Consider the following 22,426-nt stretch of genomic DNA (forward strand, 5'->3'; position numbering starts at 1 on the left):
TGAAGATCATTTGTATTCGCAAATTATTATTTTATGATATTCAATAACATTTAAATGTTTTATATATTTATTTTTCACATATTGCAAAGTAAATAAACAAATAAATAATAACTTAAGGAATGAAAAGGCGGCAGTCTTACAATATAAATCCAGTACTTTATTTTCATACTTGTAAAATTCTATTCAATTTCGAACCTATCACATTTAAAATTATTTTTGAAAAAATACCTTTAATAAATGGAATTTTCATTTGTTTCAATAAAATTAAAATATACAATATATTTTTGGCAGGCTGAAGAGCCACATAATTGGGATAAAAGAGCCGCATGCGGCTCGCGAGCCGCGGGTTGCCGACCCCTGGACTAGTGTATACTATTATATGGCCATTGTTTTGTAATAACCGATCTCGTGTTAATAAACGTATTAATATTTTTTATAGGCTTTTTTTTTTTGCTCCTTGTCCTGTTTTTTTGATACAAAAATAATGGTCACCGTAGATATTCAGTTACATTTAAATGTTTTATATATTTATTTTCACATATTGCAAAGTAAATGAACGAATAGGTAATAACTAAACCTGTGTTTGAATGAAAATGGCGGCAGTCCTATATATCGTATTACGTACTGTATTTTAATATAATTCTATTCAATTTCAAACCTATCGCATTTAAAATTCTTTTTGAAAAAATATCTTCACTTTAATAAATGAAATTTTCATTTGTTTCAATAAAATTGAAATATACAATTTATTTTGGTCAGGCTGAAGAGCCACAAAATTTGGATAAAAGAGCCGCGGTTACCGACCCATGACCTAGGTCGAAAGCTCGGCAATTATACGGTAAAAATAAAGACTGGTATTGGTATTATTCCTTGTTCTTCCTTCTTTATAAATAATGTTATTCCCATAATAATGTTGTACCGCAGGAAGATAATGTACTGATGGAAATAATAACGGGAATGAAATTTCATTTTAAAGAAAAAACATTCACAATTTTTAACGAGCAAAATTTCAGAAGATATTCATGCAAATACAAGTACCGTTCTCGTCATTTTATAAAACACTTCCATCAAATAATTGCCAATTAAATGGCGACGTTTCTGATGAATTACGATGTTTAAACATTCAGAAAATTTGCTTAACTAGGAAACAATTGATAGATATTCTGTCTGTATTAAAATTTCAAAGAGGTCAAATAAACTGCTGTGCATGAATTGTTTCCGAGCCGGGCAAAACAGCTGGTACTGCATGAAGGTCAAAATAATGTTTTCAATAAAAGATGAAGGCACTTTTTTTGATAAGCCATCAAAAAAATATTCTAAAAGCAATCTTTTTTTTTTTATAGAACAATTAAAACTTTATAAAACCATTTTTATGGATAAAAGACAGGGAGAGAGAAAAGCCCTTTCATCACCCCTAAAGACCTAGCCACCCTCCTAACACTACGCGGCAGGGACTCAGGCGAATAGCTACCGAAGTATATCCGCCTGCTCAAGCCTTGGGTATACCCCACCACCCCACACACATTCCTGCAGCAACCTGTTGGTTCATCCCACCATTCTTTTCAAGGTTGCACTTTGGGTGAGAGCTAGTTGCAATGCCAAAAAAAAAAGAAAGCATTTCGGGCCAGGTTAGAATTTTAAGGGAGTGGTCTAAAAGCAGCTAAATCAACTAAAAGATCTATTGAGGAACCCTGGAATGTCGTCTGTATGTTTGTGCATAAATTGTTCTATTACTGATGTGATTGACGAGCTAGAGTCTACCAATGGACTCGCTAAAACTGCACTGTTGCACAAATCCAACTATCTCTTGCACACCCTATGATGTGTCTAGATGTGTTTTTTGGTGTCAGTGTACATTAGGGTGTTTCAAAAAATGATGACTTTTAAATTATATATGTTATAATTTGAAATTAATTTACTATCAATCAATCAATTTCAAATTATGTTATAACAGTAAATGCAAAATATTCCCTAATTTAGACGTTTCAGTAACCAAAATTATTTGTATTTTAAATTGCTGTACGAAACACATAAAAAATGAAGTGATTTTAACGTTAATTAATCGAAATTTTTCAAAAATGTATATTTTTCTTAATATATATATTTTTTTTTTTAAATACAGCTTCTTTAATTATTCATAACTTTGACAATAAAAAGGCCATCAAAATGATTCCAACTGCATTGTCTTTATAGCAAATTATATTTGTACAATTACATGTTTTGCTAATAATTTGAAAAGATAAAAAGCATTTAATTAGGATTTTTTTGATCATTGGTATCGATCTCTAAATATTAATCGATTTTGCTCTATTTCGAACGAAACTTTTTGTTTTTAAATGAACTTTGATTTTCCGCCCGGCGCTCTTTAAATTTTAAAAGTCATCATTTTTTGAAACACCCTAGTGTACATGTTGATCATATTATTAGACTAGGGTACCCCCTTGGGAAAGCCAAGATCCCGAAGGTCACTGAAGAAGTGGCTACTCCACTCCCCGGTACAGAATTCAAGGCCCCAAAGCACCCCCTCTTCTAACACCTTAAGCCCCGAATGTCCAGAGCATCCTGACAAAAAAAGCAAAAAGGACTTTATTTTGGTTAAACAAAAATTATCAACAGGATCTCCAAGCAGTCGCATAGCACAGCCTTTTGAATTGAGTCTCGCTGGAGTCCTTAAACTCCTCAAGGAACTACCCAGTAGGTGCTAAGTATGACTCAAACATTTGCTCGAATAAAATTACTCTTTGGAGTAAAGTATTTCAAGCAGAAGACCTCATCAATCACTTGCGCATCATTTCGCTACCATATTTCCAATCTTCTTCCTTCAATTAGTTGTCAATTTAAATTATTCTGGTAAATTCATACTCGGTATTTTTTATTTAAATATAAATAAAGGTATTTTGAGTTATTTAGTTACTGTTATTTCGCCCAAAATGTTGTAAAAACCAAAAAAAATAAGTATAGTGCGAGACTGTGAAGTAAGTGAAGTCGAAATCTCTTACAGCGAACTGATTAAAATACCTCTGGAGATGCATGGAAGTCCTAAACTGGTAAGGGATACAGGAAATAAGCTTGGCTACGACGAAGATATTATTCAGCAATGAGGAACTATCCACGAACCAAGAACAGTCCACAAAGATTATCCACTCTTACTGTGGCGATTTCCAGCGATTACAGCAGGTTTTTTTTCCAGACTTTGCTATTTTACTTATAAAAAATCTTAAACTTGAATGAATTTTCTCAGGAAAAATATCTAAAATGAAAATTCTTACTGAAGTAAAATTGTGGTTTGTGGTTTAGGAAAGAAGTTTTGACCATGCTAAAAACCTAAATTGGTATTTTAAATGTTAAATTTGAACAATAAAAAATCAATTTCTAAAAAAATTACGTTTTCAAATATATTACGTCATTTCCTTTCAGCGGAAATACAATTTTCCAAAACTGTCAAAATCACAATAAGAGCAAAAAAAAAAGAAAAGAGATAATGGCTAAAAAAGAAAACCCTCTGTAAAGAAAATTGTAATCATAGACAAGTCTTTGCTTGTCAAAATGACGAGCATGTTTGGAAAAACATTTTTCAAGGCAAAAGAATTCGCTCAAGAGTATTTTTTAAGCTTTTAGAAGAGGTTTTTCTTCAAGAGAAAATGTGAACGGAAGTGGAAAATTATATTATAGCTATTTCATGCTGTTAGTACCATTTTTTCCTGCCAACATAGAGTACTCAAGAATTCAAATTACCAACTAATTCTAGATGCAATCTTGAGTCTTTTCTTGCATAATTTTTTCCACCGATCATTGGAAAAATTGAGCAAAACTTCGGATTTTGGGGGCGATTATAATCGCCTCATTTAAAAAGACTCAGATTTATGGGATTACTACGAATCTAATTAATAATAAAAATCCTTCTTTGTATATTTCCATTGTTCACACTAGTCCAAAAATCGATAGAAAACTGATTATATTTACAGCGTAGTACAAGGTCAACATGAATACACGGTTTAATTTAACAATAAAATATACTTTAAAAATACCTGGTTTACGGAAAAACGTATTTTTGGGTAAAAGTTAGGAAATAGGGGACTGAGAGTTTGGGAAAGTTCACCATATGTTTTTCATTTTAATTTTCGAGAAAAAAATGTCACCTCTAAAATAAATTCATAAATTATTAAAAAATGATATTAATTATAAATAATTTAGAATTAAGAGTGTAAAACAAATTAATGTAAATACAAAATTAATAAGGATTTCTGAACTTTTATCAGTAATTTAATTAAAATTTTGAAGCTTTGAATAACGTAATTAAGGATTATAAATTCATGACGTGAAATAATACAAATTCATAATTAGTTTAATTAGATTTAATAAAACTATTGACTAGAACATACACACGAATTTCGATTGCTGTAACACTTCCACAAGCATTTTCTTTCAGATTTTTCATCAATTTTCACATAGTAATATTCAGGAAAAATATCTACAGGTAGTCCTCGCGTTTTGACGGTTTCAAGTTAGGACGTTTCGTGGTTACGACTCCCATTTACAGTACTATGAAAAGCCCGAGAACTACTGTAGTACGTGATTTGGTGTGCAGCGACTCCGGGACCAAGGAAGACGGCGTCACCAGCATCCCAGTACGCCATTAACATCGTTGTCACGAACACTTTTTCCCCTTCATTATGGCTTCCAAACGTGTAAGGCAGACTCTTCTGATGGCAGTGCATCGAAGAAAATGAAGGAAGTGAAATTAGATATCGCGTAAAGTACACTACTGTTTAATTTCATTATTAAACGTACTGTACAGTATTTTATATGAGTTTTTTTGATAATTATGTAGGATAGGCTAAGTGCTTACAGTACTGTACTGTTATTATGGTAATACAGTACTGGTACTGTACTGTATATGGTACAGTTAACGTATGTTCCGACTTACGTCGAAAAAACAGTTTACGACGCCACGTAGGAACGGATCAACGACGTAAGTCGAGGACTACCTTTATTTGTATGAATTTTCCCAATAAACCCTATCCCATTACCTGTTTACAATCGTATCGGATAAGATTGAAGAAAATGTACCGAATTAAATTTGTTAAAGACTAAAATCTATTTTACAGTTAACACGTCCAAGTAAAAAAATGAAAATCAATTAAGAGCAAAGATCAAAATAAAAACAAGATGACTTCCGGCCATATTTCCGGTGAAATCTCCAAAACGGAAGTACGATTACAATAACGTCTTTTGTTAGTAGTAGAATAAGAAATTATGAATTATTTTTGTATACCAACTTCTCCGAGTATTGTCTTAAAATTAATTTATCTGTGAGATAAAGTTAAGAAAAAAAAATCATCATTCGTGACTTTTAAATAAATAGAAGATGAGAAGTAGAATCGAAATGTCGAGAAGAGTGGGAAGGGGGAAAGTCGAATAAAGTCAGAGACAATTTTGAACAAAATAACTCGAACTGTAAAAAAAAAAAAAACAAAAAAAACTCGATTTCTCTCTACTACTTTAGAAAATATTATCAATTATCACCATTAAATTGTGGGTATTAAAATGATACTTTAAAATTGTGAATTTTGAGAAAAATCGGTATGAATATCTTAGGGCGATTGTAATCGCCAAACTAAAAGACTCGTTTATGGTTACTGCAAATCTAATTAAAAGGGTGTTCACTTGTTACGGTGAACCTTTATTATTTACAAGCTAGTCAACCTTTAGTAAACCTTCCAAGTTATAATCTAAGGTATTGTTTATAAAAGTGTTCACCCAGATTTACTTTTTATTTAAAAAAAAAGAATCAAAAAACATCGCACAATTGTACAGCTAAAGTTAGATAACATAAAAATTGATTTTTAAAAGAAACCCTACCGAGGTACGTGCTATTGGTCAACACCCATAACACCTTGAGCGGGTCAACCATCGAGATACTTGCACAGTCACATCGCTAACAAGGAAGTTCAAAAAAATTTTTTTTTTAAAATCGTAACTTTTTAAAAAATCAAAAAAATAAAAATAAAGAAAAATAAGTAAAAAAAAAAAAATCACTGGATTTTCATTGTTTTATTTAATTTTTTCAATTAAAATCAACAAACAAAATCAACAAATAACACTACAGGAAATTCAAAAAAAACACAAATTACAAAATTGTCAAACACTGTTGGGAAAAGCGCGCGAATTGGCGGCCGTACCATTACTGACTGGCTGGACTAGCCGCCCGCCACAACAAGAGAGAGAAGAGCTCCCGCCAGAACAAGGGTCGCGCTATTCCTTTAGCGCTTGCGCAATAGTAATTATTATTTTCAACCTACGATAACCGCCTTTATTTGTGAATAGGTCAGTCAGCGGTTTTTTTTTTTAAACGTAAATCGATCTAATGTTCACTATTTCTATAAATGTTTAGTATGATTATTTTATATTTTATAATAGTATCGCGGACAAGATTTCAAATTAACTGATGAAAATGTACCAAATAAAATTTGTAAAACTAAAATCGATTTACAGTTAACATGTCAACCAAATAATCAATTAAGAGCAAACATCGAATAAAGAAATCGATAAATAAATCGATTTTTTTTTAGAGAGAGATCTGACAACTAAGCTTTAAACCAATTTTGGAGAACCGTTCTCACGTTTGATAAACAAACTTTTTTGACCTTAATCTATTTATTTTATATTTTTAGCTGATGTAAATTTATGAATGAATTATTTACTAAACATTACAGGAACGTTTTTTACAAGAAACCAAGGTGTAAGCTAAATAGCTGCTTTTGCTTCCATGCTTTTGGAAGAAGAACGAAGAAGGTACCATTGTGTCGCCATAGAGTAAGCCTTAATGGCGACCCCCCAAAAACTACGTTTTTCTAATGGCTGACACTGTGCTAAAACCTCTAGATACGTGGAAAAAGGGGAAAATGATCGCAGAAGAGACTCGAATGCCATTCTTAGTTAGTCCCATTCTAAGGCTACTTTCTTAAGATTGCATCCACTGGATAGCCTTGGCAGTTTTGAATAATTAAAGGAAGCATATCGACTATACTTTGTTAGTCCCATTCTAAGACTACTTTCTTAAGATTGTATCCACTGGATACCCTTGGCAGTTTTGATTAATAAAGTAAGCATATCGACTATACTTGTCAGTCCCATTCTAAGACTACTTCTTAAGATTGCATCCACTGGATACCCTTGGCAGTTTTGATTAATAAAGTAAGCATATCGACTATACTTTGTTAGGCCCATTCTAAACTACTTTCTTAAGATTGTATCCACTGGATAGCCTTGGCCGTTTTGATTAATAAAATAGCATATCGACTATACTTGTCAGTCCCATTCTAAGACTACTTCTTAAGATTGCTTCCACTGGATAGCCTTGGCAGTTTTGATTAATAAAGTAAGCATATCGACTACACTTAGTCCCATTCTAAGACTACTTTCTTAAGATTGTATCCACTGGATAGCTTTGGCCGTTTTGATTAATAAAATAGCATATCGACTATACTTGTCAGTCCCATTCTAAGACTACTTCTTAAGATTGCATCCACTGGATACCCTTGGCAGTTTTGCTTAATAAAGTAAGCATATCGACTATACTTGTCAGTCCCATTCTGAGACTACTTCTTAAGATTGCATCCACTGGATACCCTTGGCAGTTTTGCTTAATAAAGTAAGCATATCGACTATACTTTGTTAGTCCCATTCTGAGACTACTTCTTAAGATTGCATCCACTGATAGTTTGATTAATAGACCATTCTCTTGAGATTTTTTTGACGAAAATTCGAACTCACGCCCTAAAAAAGAGAGAGTGGCAAAGGGGGCGCAGAAAAACACTTTTCCTGTTTTTCATTATACATCAAGCGAACATCATGTTTCCAAAGAAAAACGTAATTTTATAAATTTAATACACATTTAACTACTTCCCAACGGAGAATAGAAAACCAAGTTCATTTATCTTCCAATTAAATCTAATCCAATCAAATTAAAGTTCTCATTGAAAATTAAGTTAAGATTGTGTAATTTAATGGATTTAGGTTAAGCTCAATTTATCTACTACAATGAACTATTGCCTTGAAGAAACTTTACCACTGAAACTTGATGAATAGTTTAAATAAATAGTGTGTGGGCTACCAGCGCATTCAAGCGCCGATAGTGTCTTCAACTATCAGGCAGATAATATGGGTATGGTGATATATAGGCTGTTATGGCTCGGATGGAAATCGAGTCTGGCGTTTCGCCAGTAAACTGCGACTTTAAGATTATACATATCAAATTGAAGGACTGTAAAACACTGACTGGAGAGATTTTGACCGTTGATTAGCGCAAAATTTTCTGCGATTTTATTGACGGCCAATGAATTATTTCGAGTTACTTGAAAATCAATTATACAATCGATGCTTAAATGAAACTTATCTCTTTAAAAATCCAGTGACAATACTATTACAACTTTCTCGCGTTGCACTGATTTCTTTAAATATGGAGCTTTTACTAACTGTTAAGGAAAAAAGACACTTAATTATACAACTTTCGAGAAAATCATAGGGTACCAGATCATCTTTGAAACATTAATTTTTATGAAAATAATTTCAACGAATGCGATTGGTCTTTCTCGTAACAGGAAGTAGAAGTAGGGGTCTTGATGTCACTATCCCGGCCTAACATTACTTTCTCTAACAGCCCTGAAAACTCGCAAAATATACTTGTGATACGTGCGGGCAACTATTTTGGTTTATTGAAATCGCAAACAAACTCGAGGCTGACGTCATAACATATTCCCACTTTTTAACATCTTGCATTAATGCACAATCCAGTGATAAATTAAAGAGCTTCAAATAGACCATTTCCTCATCAATTAACAAGAAGCATGAACAAGAAAACTCCCCACTTCTTCCAAGTACGAGGCATGTCCAGAAAGTAAGTGTACTGAGGCTCTCACGGCCGGAGGGATTTTTTTTTCGACATGTTGGCTACACTGCCGTGTAGCCTGATTCCTCCCCTCCGCAACGAGGCCAGTTCGAAGTCAGTACGTTGAGAACTGTCGACGCCGACAATAGGTTTCGTGAAAAATGTCAATCCAATCTCCCGTCAAGGGCGTCATCCGTTATTTCGTTCGGAAGGAAAAAGCTCCGGTTGAGGTTCATAATGAGATAAAAACTGCATATGATGATAAAGCTATGAATCGTACGAGTGGTGTCAAGCGAGTTTAAAAACGGTCGTACGTCTGTGCATGATGATCAGAAGAGCGGAAGACCTTCAATTGATTGACTGACGAAATTGTGGGAAAAAATCGAAAATGCGCTCCGTGACGATCTGGAGATTGACTGTGGATGAACTTTCTGCGATGCTTCTGGCAAATCTCCTGATCTCTGCTACACGAAACCATCACAGAAACTCTCGGATATCTCGGAAACTTTCCGCGAGGTGGGTCCCAAAAAACAACTGACAGGTAGTTTGAAAAGCCTTAATTCTAAAATAATACTAGAAATCTACTAAATAAATTAAAGATTACCACGCCGTATAAGGGATGACCAAAATTCAACGCCCTGCAGAAAATTGATGGTTAATTGTGAAAATTTTTAAAGGGTTTCTAGAAAATCTTCGAAGTAAGGTTCTTCGTCGTTGTGGATTTCAGAATACTATATTAAATATTTAATAATATTCAAGTAACTATTAATATTGAAGTTATGTAAATATACTATCAGCATGCATAGTTGAAATATTAAAACGGAAATATTAATTTTAAATGAGAATTCAAGTCTTTGATGGAGACAGTTCAATGTAATTCAATCAGAGAAAGAGATTTCTACCTTTTGAAAAGCAACAACATCTCTCCAAGTTTGTTCATAACGTTGCAGAAATGTAGATGGTTTTCATCGCCGAACTAGAGAGCTAGAATGGAGAGAAAGAGAACAGAGCTTTGTACAAGATTAACTAAATTCAAGTGAGATTCCAAAGGGAACAGTGGGGGGCCGGATGTGAAGGATGCAGGATGTTGATCCTTTTGTTCAACGTGTACCATAGTGTGATATTACCATCACATTGTGTGACCGTTCAATGTACGTAGCTTGTGAACCCAGATTACAAATCTGGACGCGATTAAAGGTTCTTGCCAAAAGCTTTATACTATCCTGCATCCATATATAGATTTATGGTTAGTTTTGAAAAGAAAAACTTGTATTTTGAAACTATCTGGACTAAAAGAGTTTTTAGCCTGGAATTCAGCATTTCCTTTTAACTCCATCTATGGACCGCCAAAACCAAAGTACCACCGAGCCTTTATTAGAGTTCCCCTCACTGGGGGAGGTATTGGGTCCTTGTGGAATTTTCACAGGGAAAATATTTTACCATCAGCTCTATTTCACTGCATGTGAAAGTTATCAACAAATTTATCAATATTTTAATAAATAAAACAAAAATAATAAAACATACTGTAAAATATTAGGCGCCACGGTTATAGACTAGAGCCGCAAAGCTGAGATGTATTGTTGGTTTAGTGGGTTCGATTCCCCCGGTCTTAGGCTTTGGATTTTATTTAATGGTTAATATGAGAACTTTTATAGTAAAGTATGTTTGTTAGGGGGTTATAGGCTAGACCCGCAAAGCTAAGATGTATTGTGGTACTAGTATAGCCCTTGGATTGTATTTAATGGTTAATATGAGAACTTTTATAGTAAAGTATGTTTGTTAGGTGGTTATAGGCTAGACCCGCAAAGCTAAGATGTATTGCGGTACTAGTCTAGGCCTTCGATTTTATTTAATGGTTAATATGAGAACTTTTATAGTAAAGTATGTTTGTTAGGCGGTTATAAGCTAGACCCGCAAAGCTAAGATGTATTGCGGTACAAGTCTAGCCCTTGGATTTTATTTAATGGTTAATATGAGAAATTTACCTCTAGCAATTAATATAGCAATTAACCTGGGTACTAGGGTGTTTCAAAAAATGTTGACTTTTAAATTTTAAAGAGCACCGGGCAGGGAAAATCAACGTTCATTTAAAAACAGAAAGTTTCGTCCTTATCAGAGCAAAATATCGATTAATATTTAGAGATCGCTACCATTGATCAAAATATTTTTGTTTTGCTTTTTTTTCTTTTTTATAAAACATCTTAATTAAATGTTCTGTATCTTTTCAAATTATTAGCAAAACATGTAATTGTACAAAGTTTATTTAAATATAATCTGCTATAAAGACAATGCAGTTGGAATCATTTTATTGGACTTTTTTTTTTTCAAAGTTACGAATAATTGAAGAATCTGTATTAAAAAAAAATATATATTAGGAAAAATATACAATTTTTGAAAGATTTCGATTAATTAACGTTAAAATCAATTCATTTTTTTTATCTGTTTCGTACAGAATTTTAAAAATAAATAATTTTTATTACTGAAACTTCTAAATAAGGGAATATTTTACATTTATTGTTATTATTTGAAAATTATTTACTAACAATCAATTGATTTTCCACAACATTTTTAGAAACACTATTATACATTATTTAGGTTTCAAATGTATTATTCAATACCAATTGTGACAAGTTATTTAATACCCAAATTTTAACAAACTAATAAACAATATTTAAACTTTTTATTGGTTGGTCTGTCCAAAATAATTAACCAAACAAATGAAAACCAACAAATTAACATTTAAAATAATTTTGCTGCACGTATACAACAATAAAATGATTCATTCTCTCCTAACAGAAAACTAAATTCCCGAAATTAAAAAATTAATTATTTTTCTGATTTAATTTTTGTTATATTTTGGAGATGTGATCTGACGATATTAAATACAAAAATTTTGATTTGCTAAGTAGCTATTGGGAAACGAAAGACTTTTTAAAGTCAATAATAATCTTTACTGGATTAGGGTAGCGATATGTGGTATTGGGTTAGAGCTAATAATGGGTTAATAAGAGCCGAGGATTGCTTTGAATGAGAGCGTTTTGGGTACATATGGGTATGGTTGTTCGGAAACTAAAGAACGATTTCAAAAAACTATTATGAGTCCTTCGGCTTAAATGTTCTATTTAGCTTTCCTCCCGGAACCATGTTGATGAAGGAAAGGTGCTGTGGATTTCAGAATTTAAAGGCAATGGGTTGCTGAAGAGTACTTAAGACATTAGCGCCAGTGTGAGGAGTACTTAAGACATTAGCGCCAGTGTGAGGAGTACTAGAAATAAATATTTTTTCGTGTGAAACTATGTAACAATACACTGAACCCAAAACTATATTTAACCAAAACTTAGCGATTGACATAGTGTGTATATTACACAGTGCACAGTTTACTTTATCCAAGGTTTAGGGACGACTTCCGGTGTATTTTTTTTTTAATATCAAATTTTAGGGAAAATTTACTTAAATTTGGAACAGTTGTACATGTTCTGGAAGAGAAAATAGCAATGAAATATAACTACAAACTGAGCTCTCTCTCATTTATGGACAGCTAAATACAAAAGCAGGTAGTTAGCTAATGTTGTTAATAGTGGTCATAGCTGAAGTAGCCAAGCCCATGGGGACTGAAAACATGCACAACATGAGAATGTAGCACAGTACCCCAGACGGTGTACACTGCACCAAATATATATATATAGCCAGCCAGCAAGTTTGATTAGCCGTCCAACCTCCGGGAACTAATGAAAACATATAGTACAGCCGGCAGTGTAGTGCAAAATATCTAAATCTTAAATTAGAGTGTTAACATGCTAGAAAGGTAATTCCCAGTTGTAGACAATACCCCCCCCCCCCCCCACAAGCGAGTGTAAGGAGGGGATATGATCAAAATTATTATTTATACTGTATTATTTCATCTGGTCCAAGTGCAGGGAAATATTAAAAGCATCTAGAGCTAGCTAGAGCAATAATCGATATTCTGGTAACAAACTATAGTTGAAGTATAATTAAATATTCTCACATAATAAATTAATTAAAATATTTGAAGCAGGTGACGCAATAGCCGAGAGGCTATAGGAGCGAGGTCCGCAAAGCTAATGACCGGTTTCAGTTCCCGGTCTTAGGCCTTGCCTTTTTATTTAATGGTTAATATTAGAACTTTACAGTAAAATGGTATTGCTAGTCGCTTACGTCCAAGACTCCTAATTTGGTAGCTTAATGTAAAGCCCACCAGACCAAATAGACTTTATTTTAAACACTTTAAGCCATTACGACCGAATAGAGCTTTGATGACCAAAGCTCGTGTAAATTTCAGAGAGAATTAGTAAATTATTATATTCTAAAAGGCACAACATCCAAGAAAATTATTCAAGAATACAATTTATAATGCTACGCTAAAGCAGGAGGTTAGCAACTACGTGAGGAGAGACGTTCTTAAATTTCAAGAACGACTAGCCCAACACGCCTTGCGTTCGACGCAAGCCAGTTTTAGTAAGAAGATCCTCTCTGTTCGGGCGTAGTAATCACCCCCCAGAGGCAAGCGTAACTCTCCTCACCTAAATTAACACTGAGCACTTGCCCTAATCTGGGCCGGAGTGGCACTGAGAGTTATGATGGTTCCACAAAATGGAAGGAACACTGCAGGCTTTGAAGATAACAACACACAAGGTTGCAGCTTGTGAGCACTGAACTTGCATGCGAGCTCGAAGACAATTAACTTAAATTTTATTTATATGTAGAATAAAACCCACCACTTGAAAATAAAATAAAGGGAACACAATTCACAGGAGAAAGATTGTTATTGTCGGAGAAAAGACATAAAGTTGAACTTAAAGCGCAAGATGGGTGTGTATAAATTGGTATTAACGAATCTCTTTATTTGGAGGATTGATCTTTTCTTTTACTGTTTGCATCGAGATTTGCGATTTCCGGTGGTGGAAATCCATTTGTAATAAGGGTATTACACCTGTCGACTTACCCAGTAAATAACTTTACCGTTCGGCATTCAGCCACTGGGATCAAAACACAGGAGTTTGGGTAAAAACCACAGCAATTTGTTGATCCTTTGGGTTATTATCAAGAACCAGAAATGTGAAGTACGCAACTGTCACGTAGGATAGCACAAAATAAGGAACAGAACTGGCTTATGTAGTTTTATACAAGACACACACAACCGGTGGCAGTGTCGTATCTACGCACAAAATAATACGGCCGCCTTTCACCCCCACCCCTCCACATCACAGGCGGATATAGGAATGTTCATACTTGAGAGAGGCTAGCATCCCCCTCCGCTGGGTAATGAGTGAACCACACCATGTCTGGAGGTATGACATAATGAAATAACCTCTCCAGGAACATCTGTGACCCCCAAACACACACACACACCTGAACATTGGACCAATACCAGTCCGAGATTGGAACTTCTCGCCACCAAGTTTGCACCAATCACATTCTTCGACGTGGACAGGAAGTCAACTAACTTCACAGCTACAACAATCTCACCATATTCTTTTTAATGTTTTTTTGCATTTTATTTTGAAATTACCTTTTAAATTAATTACTAATAATAACGAAATGCTGGAGATCAAAGTTCTGACCACAGGGCAAAATCTCATTTTATGTACCTCTGCGAGAAATAAAACTGATCCCACACATGACAATCATAGCCGGCCATAATCCTCCTATAACCATAAATACTCCCTGGTATTCCAGATTACTCTTTTATGTATTTTATTTGGAAGTTTACACAGGTCTAGGGTGCCCATAAAATTTTACAACTCACTAAAAACATTTTTCGTATAACTTTTTACAAAATCCATTAATTAATTAATAAAATCGTGAAAGATGCGTAAAATAAGAATATTTGGTTTTATATTTCTCATACCGTAAGCACAATTATCCACGGAAGCTGTTCTCTAAAACTAAAAGTAAAGTAATTGCCTATTTTTTAGGCGGGCTTAACGTCCAACTACCAATTAGGTGTCGTGGAGGCGAGTAGCAAACATACTTGACTGTAAATTTCTCATATTAAACATTAAATAAAATCCAAGGGCTAGACTAGTACCGCAATACATCTTAGCTTTGCGGGTCTAGTCTATAACCGCCTAACAAACATACTTTACTATAAAGTTCTCATATTAACCATTAAATACAATCCAAGGGCTAGACTAGTACCGCAATACATCTTAGCTTTGCGGGCCTAGCCTATAACCGCTCGACTACCGTGCCTATTCTCTAAAACTAAAACAAAGGTAATCTGAAGGTTGAATTTTAGGATTACGGTCTCTCTTACTACAGGAAATGGCCTCTCAGACCCAATGATCGTTCATTAGGGTTAGGTAGAATAAGAACATTAGAAGAGCATGCGGAGATTTCACGGAGATTTTTGGAATTTAAGAGGGCTGGAATCTTCTGGAATTACTACGTTTGGTCGAGTCCCCCAAAATTGTACGCTGCGTTGCGAATTGTTTGCCTGTCGACTTAGTTTCGTGCGAGGAGTCTAAATGAATCTCTTATCCAATACAACCCTAAGAAATTGACGGTTTCTACACATAGTTGTAGTACAACTGTGTGACAAGGAACATAATCGTGATGCAACACCCACTTGTTCTTGATCTACGGAATCGCCCACAAAGAGTTTCTACCTCAAAAGGTCAAACGGTCAATCAACACTTTTACCGAGAGGTTCTTGAAAAACTTCGAAAAAGGGCCATTCGTGTGAAACCAAACATCAAGAACAAGTGGGTGTTGCAGCATCACGATAATGCTCCTTGTCACACAGCAATTTCATTAAACCAGAGTTTTTGGCCAGTAAAAAACATTCCTGTGGCTCCTCTCAGCCTCCTTATTCGCCTGACTTGAGTCCTTGTGACTTTTTTCTCTTCCCGAAATTGAAAAATCACCTTCAATTGGTCCATCGGAAGTATCATTTTACAATTAATTAGCAACAATTAATTTTTAGTTTATAAAGATGTTCTCAAAAACTGCTCATTTAAATTAGGTCACCGCTTTTCTTTGAACATTTTCCCAGGGAAATTGTATCGAGGGGACTTTTTAGACAGAGAGAGAGTGAGAGAGTGAGAGTGAGGTTAGGCTTTACTCTGGATTGCCATTACTGTTCATTATACTGAATAACTATTTCTTTAATATTAATAAGAAACTACGAGGTCTAAAGTACTAAATTTGTCTCAAAGCAAAAATTACAGAAAAGATGAGAGTTATAAATATGAGAATTCTGTAAGATTCTGCACCAATATCTTCATTACTTGCGCACAGCCAGCTGGTAGCGAATTCAATTGTTGTAAACTTACTTCTGGGAAGATTGCTAAAAACCACTATTCTCGCCCACTGATTAGAGGTTCGCTAAGACCTAAGTACTTTCTGAATTCAAACTAAAGTTGCAACTGGCTGAAACTAACTCTGAAGATGACTTAGTAATATGGTCTAACAACATACAATCTAATTACTTTATAATTACTTGCAGTTCAAGCTTTTAGCTTTGAGCATGATTAATGCTTTTGCTTGAAGTACTTTCATGGAATAAAATGTGCAACGTTCATGAACCGAGACAGCATCAAGGAATGGTACAGTGGTAACAACACTGGATTGAGATTAAACTCAATTGTTCTTAATCTTGCTAAAAGGGAGTATATCCATTTCTAGGGAGTAATAAGCAGCAGGCTACAGGGCTCTCATAGCACATCCTTATAAGACGCGGATGAGTTCCCTTAAAGCGTAATGGTCTTTTATATAAATAGTCAAAATTACCAAAAGAAAAACATAAAATAATCAACACAAATAAATAACTAAGCAGTCATGAAAATATTATATCAGAATCTTAGGTTCTAAACCTCTAAGTTGGTAAAAGAACTTAATCAAGAATACGGAGTAGTCATTACGTTGACTTTCAAAAACCATCAAAATTCAACTCTCAATATCTCGCCTCTCAATCATCAGATTGCTATGAAACTTTCACCTTCAATACACTATATCTGTATCTTCATACGAGTAAAATATGAACTATAACGATCAATTAGTTTAGGAGAAAACTAAAGTTAAACTTTTGACACTTTCTAAAAACCTTCAAAATTCAACTCTCAATATCTCGCCTCTCAATCATCAGATTACTATGAAACTTTCACCTTCAATTCACTATATCTGTATCTTCATACGAGTAAAATATGAACTATAACGATCAATTAGTTTAGGAGAAAACTAAAGTTAAACTTTTGACACTTTCTAAAAACCTTCAAAATTCAACTCTCAATATCTCGCCTCTCAATCATCAGATTACTATGAAACTTTCACCTTCAATTCACTATATCTGTATCTATATACGAGTAGAATATGAACTATAACGATCTATTAGTTTACGCGAAAACTGAAGTTAAACTTTTGATACTTTCAACAACCATAAAAATTCAACTCTCAATATCTCGCCTCTCAATCATCAGAATACTATGAAACTTTCACCTTCAATACACTATATCTGTATCTATATATGAGTAAAATATGAACTATTGAATATGAATACGAGAAATCTGATTCCTAATCATTTCATGCATAAACTAAAACGGTTAACGCTTTGATAATTTTAAACAATTATAAAATTTCCTCTTAGCTGGTGAATGATGATGATGATGATGATCGTACTTTGCAAATTTAAACAAAACTTTGGAATGGTCCTTTTATTAAAAAATATCAAAGTGTGATGTTTTTCAAGAATATGTTTTTTCGACTAGTTTTGTACGATCAGTCTTATAAAACTGTTTGGTTTTGGTTTTTTCGACCGTTGTTGATAGATGATTTTTGGTGAATATCGAGGTGCGGTCATCAATAAAAACAACTTTTTTGTTTTATACCAACGTTTCGGTAATGTTTACTGCCTTCTTCAGGGTCTGTACAATAGGAATATTACACTAATATAGATATAACTTGAAGACCATAAAAAATAATTAAATAAAAATGATTTCTAAGACATAAAATTAAATAGATAGATAAATATAATTTGGAAAGACTTACATTATAAAAAAAAGTTTGTGAAGTTCAATGTAGAGCTACGAGTATATCAACATAACTGTTGAGGATTCACGGAAAAGCGGGTTTATATAGAGGTAAGGGAGGGGTGAAAACAATAGGGCTGGAAAAACCTAAGGAATGTGGTGAGTAATTTGTTAAGTTACTGTCTGAAGAATGTTATTGCAGAAATTAGAAAGGTTGTTCGTGTCTGTCCTAAAGTTGATGGATTTTTGTTGTTTTTTAATGTGTATCATTTCTAATATGTTTCGTTTGTTTCCGGTTGGTGTTGGTTGCAAGTATGGAAGTGTTGTCAAAGTCAAATTCGTGTTGTAAGTCTAGATGGTGTTTAGTTAGAGCAGATAAGGTATCGTTGGGTTTTTTTAGTTTTGCAGTCGTGTTGGTGTTGATATAGTCTCTTGTTTAGATATTGTGATGTTTGTCCGACGTATAGACCCTGTACAGACCCTGAAGAAGGTAGTAAAAATTACCGAAACGTTGGTATAAAGCAAAAAAGTTGTTTTTATTCAAGACCGCACCTCGATATTCACCAAAAATGTTCTTATAACCTTACTTATTAGGCTTTCTATTGAAATCAATTTTATTTTATAGTCAATCTATTGGTTCTAAGTAGCCACTCATAAAGAAAAGAAAAACGGAGAGGATGAACAATAAAGGAGAGTTTTGGTTGTTGGAATAGGAAGAAGTACGATTTTCTCTATGATTACTTCTGGTTATGTTAAAAAAGAGCACAAAATAAAGGCAACATTGGTAACTTGGACAAGGAACAACCAAAGCGATGCTTTATTAATAAAGGGACTCCCTCAAAGCGGTCTGTCCACTCAACTAGCCAATCATCATTATTTGACCAACTTGTAGTAGCCAATTGTAGAGGTGTCCGCTCCACTTTGTGGTAGCCCCACGAGCTTATAATTACAAAGGACCATAACAAAGCACAGATGACCGCACCAGTCATCATCATCAGTGGTAGACAGTTCAGTGTGTGTGTGTGTGTGAAAATAGTAAAGATCAGTCTTAGAGAGAGAGAGAGCATTTGTCGTCACCATGGTGACGTCAGGAGGATGTAGCACCACTCCAAATTGAGGTTCCCACACCTTGAAGGCCACTTTAGTCTGCCTTTTATCATTACGTACAACATTATCACTGCCTGTCGGTTCTAATTCAATACAGAAACGGGCCCAAATTTCTATTTTTCCCAGCATTCTTTTTCTTTACTAAGTGGAGTTGATTTTGATCTTGTGAAAATGCGAACTTTCAATGTTTCCATCGGTTGCGATCGTACATTGACTGGCGCAAAAATTGTGGCTTTTTTTTGGGGGGGGGGGAGAAAAGTCTGTTTCAATTGTAAAGTTCAATGTAAATATAGCTCGAAATCAATGGCAGGAACCACAAAAATTTTGATACCTTCAAAGGAACAAAAATTTTTCATTTTGTACAATAAAAAAATATATTTTATTGCAAACAGATTCGATCGATTAAAGAAAATCGATTTAAAAAAAAAGTAGTAAACATTATATAACTTTTACTTTAACCATTTGCCTTGGGAAATGATTGTTATGGCAGTTCTATGGAAAAGACGCTTCCCTTTATGTGCCATAACAGTAAAATGTACGGCTCTATAAACTATAGAATATAATGTTAACAAGAAGTAAACAAACATGTTTACAAAAAGGTATACGGCGAAGCAAAATTTACGCTGCTTGTAACTGCTAAACCAGAACCCTAGCCCTAAAAGTTTATCAGCATAAATGTTCACACACATACACCCAGAGAATTCATATAAAAACAAATTAGAGCCCTTTTGTTTCTTAGTAACATCCCTAAATGCTGTTCGTATTGAAATTGCAATAAAAAAACGTAGGTAGTCCGGTACACAAAGGGTTAAAGTAGCCCTTAAATATGTTTTTTTTAAAGGTCATTCATTTTATTTACTGCCTAGGGCAATCAGGATTTTAGTCTTTCCAGACCATTATCCTTTTTCGCTTGACTCAATTCTGGTAGGGATTTGTCCACTAAAGTGAATATTCTCGAAAATTGACTACTTATATCTTAAATAAATCTTATTATTATGAATTCTCATAATGTCCACTCTAAGGCCTTGATTTCAATTTATTGCATTGTTTGAGCTGGATTTAATTACATACTAAAGCACAAAAAAAAGAAAATACATCTACCGGAACTGTTTCCATTACAGTGTAGCCCAGCCTTGTAGGAATCGTGAATCAATCAGGAATCATATGATTTCATTCGCTAAAAACAAAAAAGGAAAGTGAAATAATGAATATTTTGCAGGCGAGATATACGTATGTCCAAATACCAATTAGGTGTCGTGGATGGAGGCGACTAGCAAACATACTTTACTGTGAATTTCTTTTATTAACCATTAAATACAATCCAAGGCCTAGACTAGTACCGCAATACATCTCAGCTTTGCGGGTTTAGCCTATAACCGCCTAACAAACATACTTTACTGTAAATTTCTCATTTAAACATTAAATACAATCCAAGGGCTAGACTAGTACCGCAATACATCTTAGCTTTGCGGGTCTAGTCTATAACCGCCTGGCAAAACATACTTTACTGTAAATTTCTCATTTAACCATTAAATAAAATCCAAGGGCTAGACTAGTACCGCAATACATCTTAGCTTTGCGGGTTTAGTCTATAACCGACTAACAAAAACATAGTACTTTACTATAAAGTTCTCATATTAACCATTAAATGCAATCCAAGGGCTAGACTAGTACCAGAATACATCTTAGCTTTGCGGGTCTAGCCTATAACCGTCTAACAAACATACTTTACTGTAAATTTCTCGTACTAACCATTAAATAAAAATCCGAGACCTAGACCAGGAGAATCGAACCCACTAAATCAACAATACATCTAAGCTTTGCGGCCTTGCCTATAACCACTCGGCTATCGGGGCGCTTCATTATTATATATTATTACTACATATTATAATAATGTGTGTTAATACAATTGGAAGAAGGACTTTTAGGCTACTATCGAACTAAAAGTTTGCTACAAATACCCCTACTGGCATACGTGGTGATTTAATAATAATAATAATAGTAAATAGGGAGGCGCCACGGTAGCCGAGCGGGTTAAGAGGCAAGACCTGCAAAGCTAATATGCATTGTGGTACTGGGTTCGATTCCCGGTCTTGGCCTTGGATTTTATTTAAAGGTTAAATGACAAATAGTAAAGTACGTTTGCTATTCGCCTCCGTCCACGACACCTAGTAAATGGTAGTTGGACGTTAAGCCCCGCCTGAAAAAATAGGCGATTACTTTACTTTAATAGTAAATAGGGAAGGGATTAGCTATGAGGTTAGCCTACTGGACTCCCACGCGGAGGTCCCGGGTTCGAATCCAGCTGCTGACTCTTAGATTTTCTCTTCCTAGGAGCTTCTTACAGCTCACTGTCCGGTGATGGACAGTGTTGTCTGTAACGAGAGAACACTGTCTGGAGGCCGGCAGTGCACTGAAAAAAGCTCCGGGCGCCAATAACCTTAGATGTTGACGCGCCTTAAATCATGAAAAAAATAATAATAGTAAATAAATAAATAATAATAATAAGTAATAATAATAATAATAATCCAGTTATTGAAGAAAAAAAGAGTAAATACACAGCTTATTTCTTATATACAAATAATGATGAACACGAAAAACTCGAAATGATAATGGCAATAATAAAAAGAAATGGGAAACACGACTGAAGGTAACAATTCCTTTGAGGATTTCGATTCTAAAGGGAAGAAAAAGAGATGAAAAGTGTAAACTACATCTCCCCAGTGGTAAGATGTGACGATTGTAAGAATGTGAGTGAGTGAATGGTATCAACCCACTTGAGTAAAAGAAAAAAAACTCGATAAATCTAACAGAAAACCTTTTGTGAGCTAAATTACCTTAACATGTTCTCTGAGTAGCGATATATTAGATTGCATCTATCTTTAAAGAGAATCGATCCTTTTATTCGATTTTTTTATTTTTTATTTTTAAATAAATATCAAATAAATGTTTCTTAAGCTAAAAAAAGAAAAGACAAGAAAGTATTTCGGTTTATTATTAAAAAAATAATTGGAATACAAAGGGGACAAAAGCCGGAAGTTCTCAGTAAAAGCTCGTCTTTCAGCGATCTTATTTTTTTTTTTTAAATTAACACGTGAAAGCACGACACTTTCTGACACAGGACTGTTTGTCTGGAGCCTTATGTAATAACTCACGATATTCTCCATTACACCGTGAAGATAGAAAGGAAATTTTAAATGAATTTTTTTCTTGTCTTCTAGCGTGTTCTCGAACCGGAAACAAGTCCCCTCAAGAACCGGAAACAGTTCCCACTAAAAGAGACCTAATTAAACTGGTAATTGCCCTCTCTTCAGGCGTGCTCTCCCACTAAACTCCATATTTTGCTCCATCTACAGACGCTGCTCATAATCTTTGACTGGCCTGGCAGTTTACCGGCACCTATCGCAGCTCTACGGAGCCACTGAGCTAGAAAGATAATTCA

At 34.3% G+C, this 22,426-nt stretch overlaps 1 protein-coding gene across 7 annotated transcripts in view; it reads right to left on the reverse strand.

The window, feature by feature from the left end:
* CadN (neural cadherin) overlaps window positions 1-22,426 on the reverse strand; it is a 1,042,724-nt gene that overhangs the window by 331,740 nt on the left and 688,558 nt on the right. Inside the window, exon 1 of one of the 7 annotated variants that reach the window (XM_074131812.1) lies at window positions 5,863-6,151. The exons of the other annotated variants lie outside the window; for them this stretch is intronic. Within the exon in view, the coding sequence (XP_073987913.1) occupies window positions 5,863-5,914 (52 nt within the window). The 5' untranslated portion in view covers window positions 5,915-6,151. Of the gene's footprint in view, window positions 1-5,862; window positions 6,152-22,426 lie in introns of those variants that run through there. 7 annotated transcript variants of the gene reach the window in all.

This window comes from Rhodnius prolixus, unplaced genomic scaffold, assembly GCF_049639745.1.
Source record: "Rhodnius prolixus isolate KJV_2025 unplaced genomic scaffold, Rpr scaffold_4, whole genome shotgun sequence".
Lineage (NCBI taxonomy): Eukaryota > Metazoa > Arthropoda > Insecta > Hemiptera > Reduviidae > Rhodnius > Rhodnius prolixus.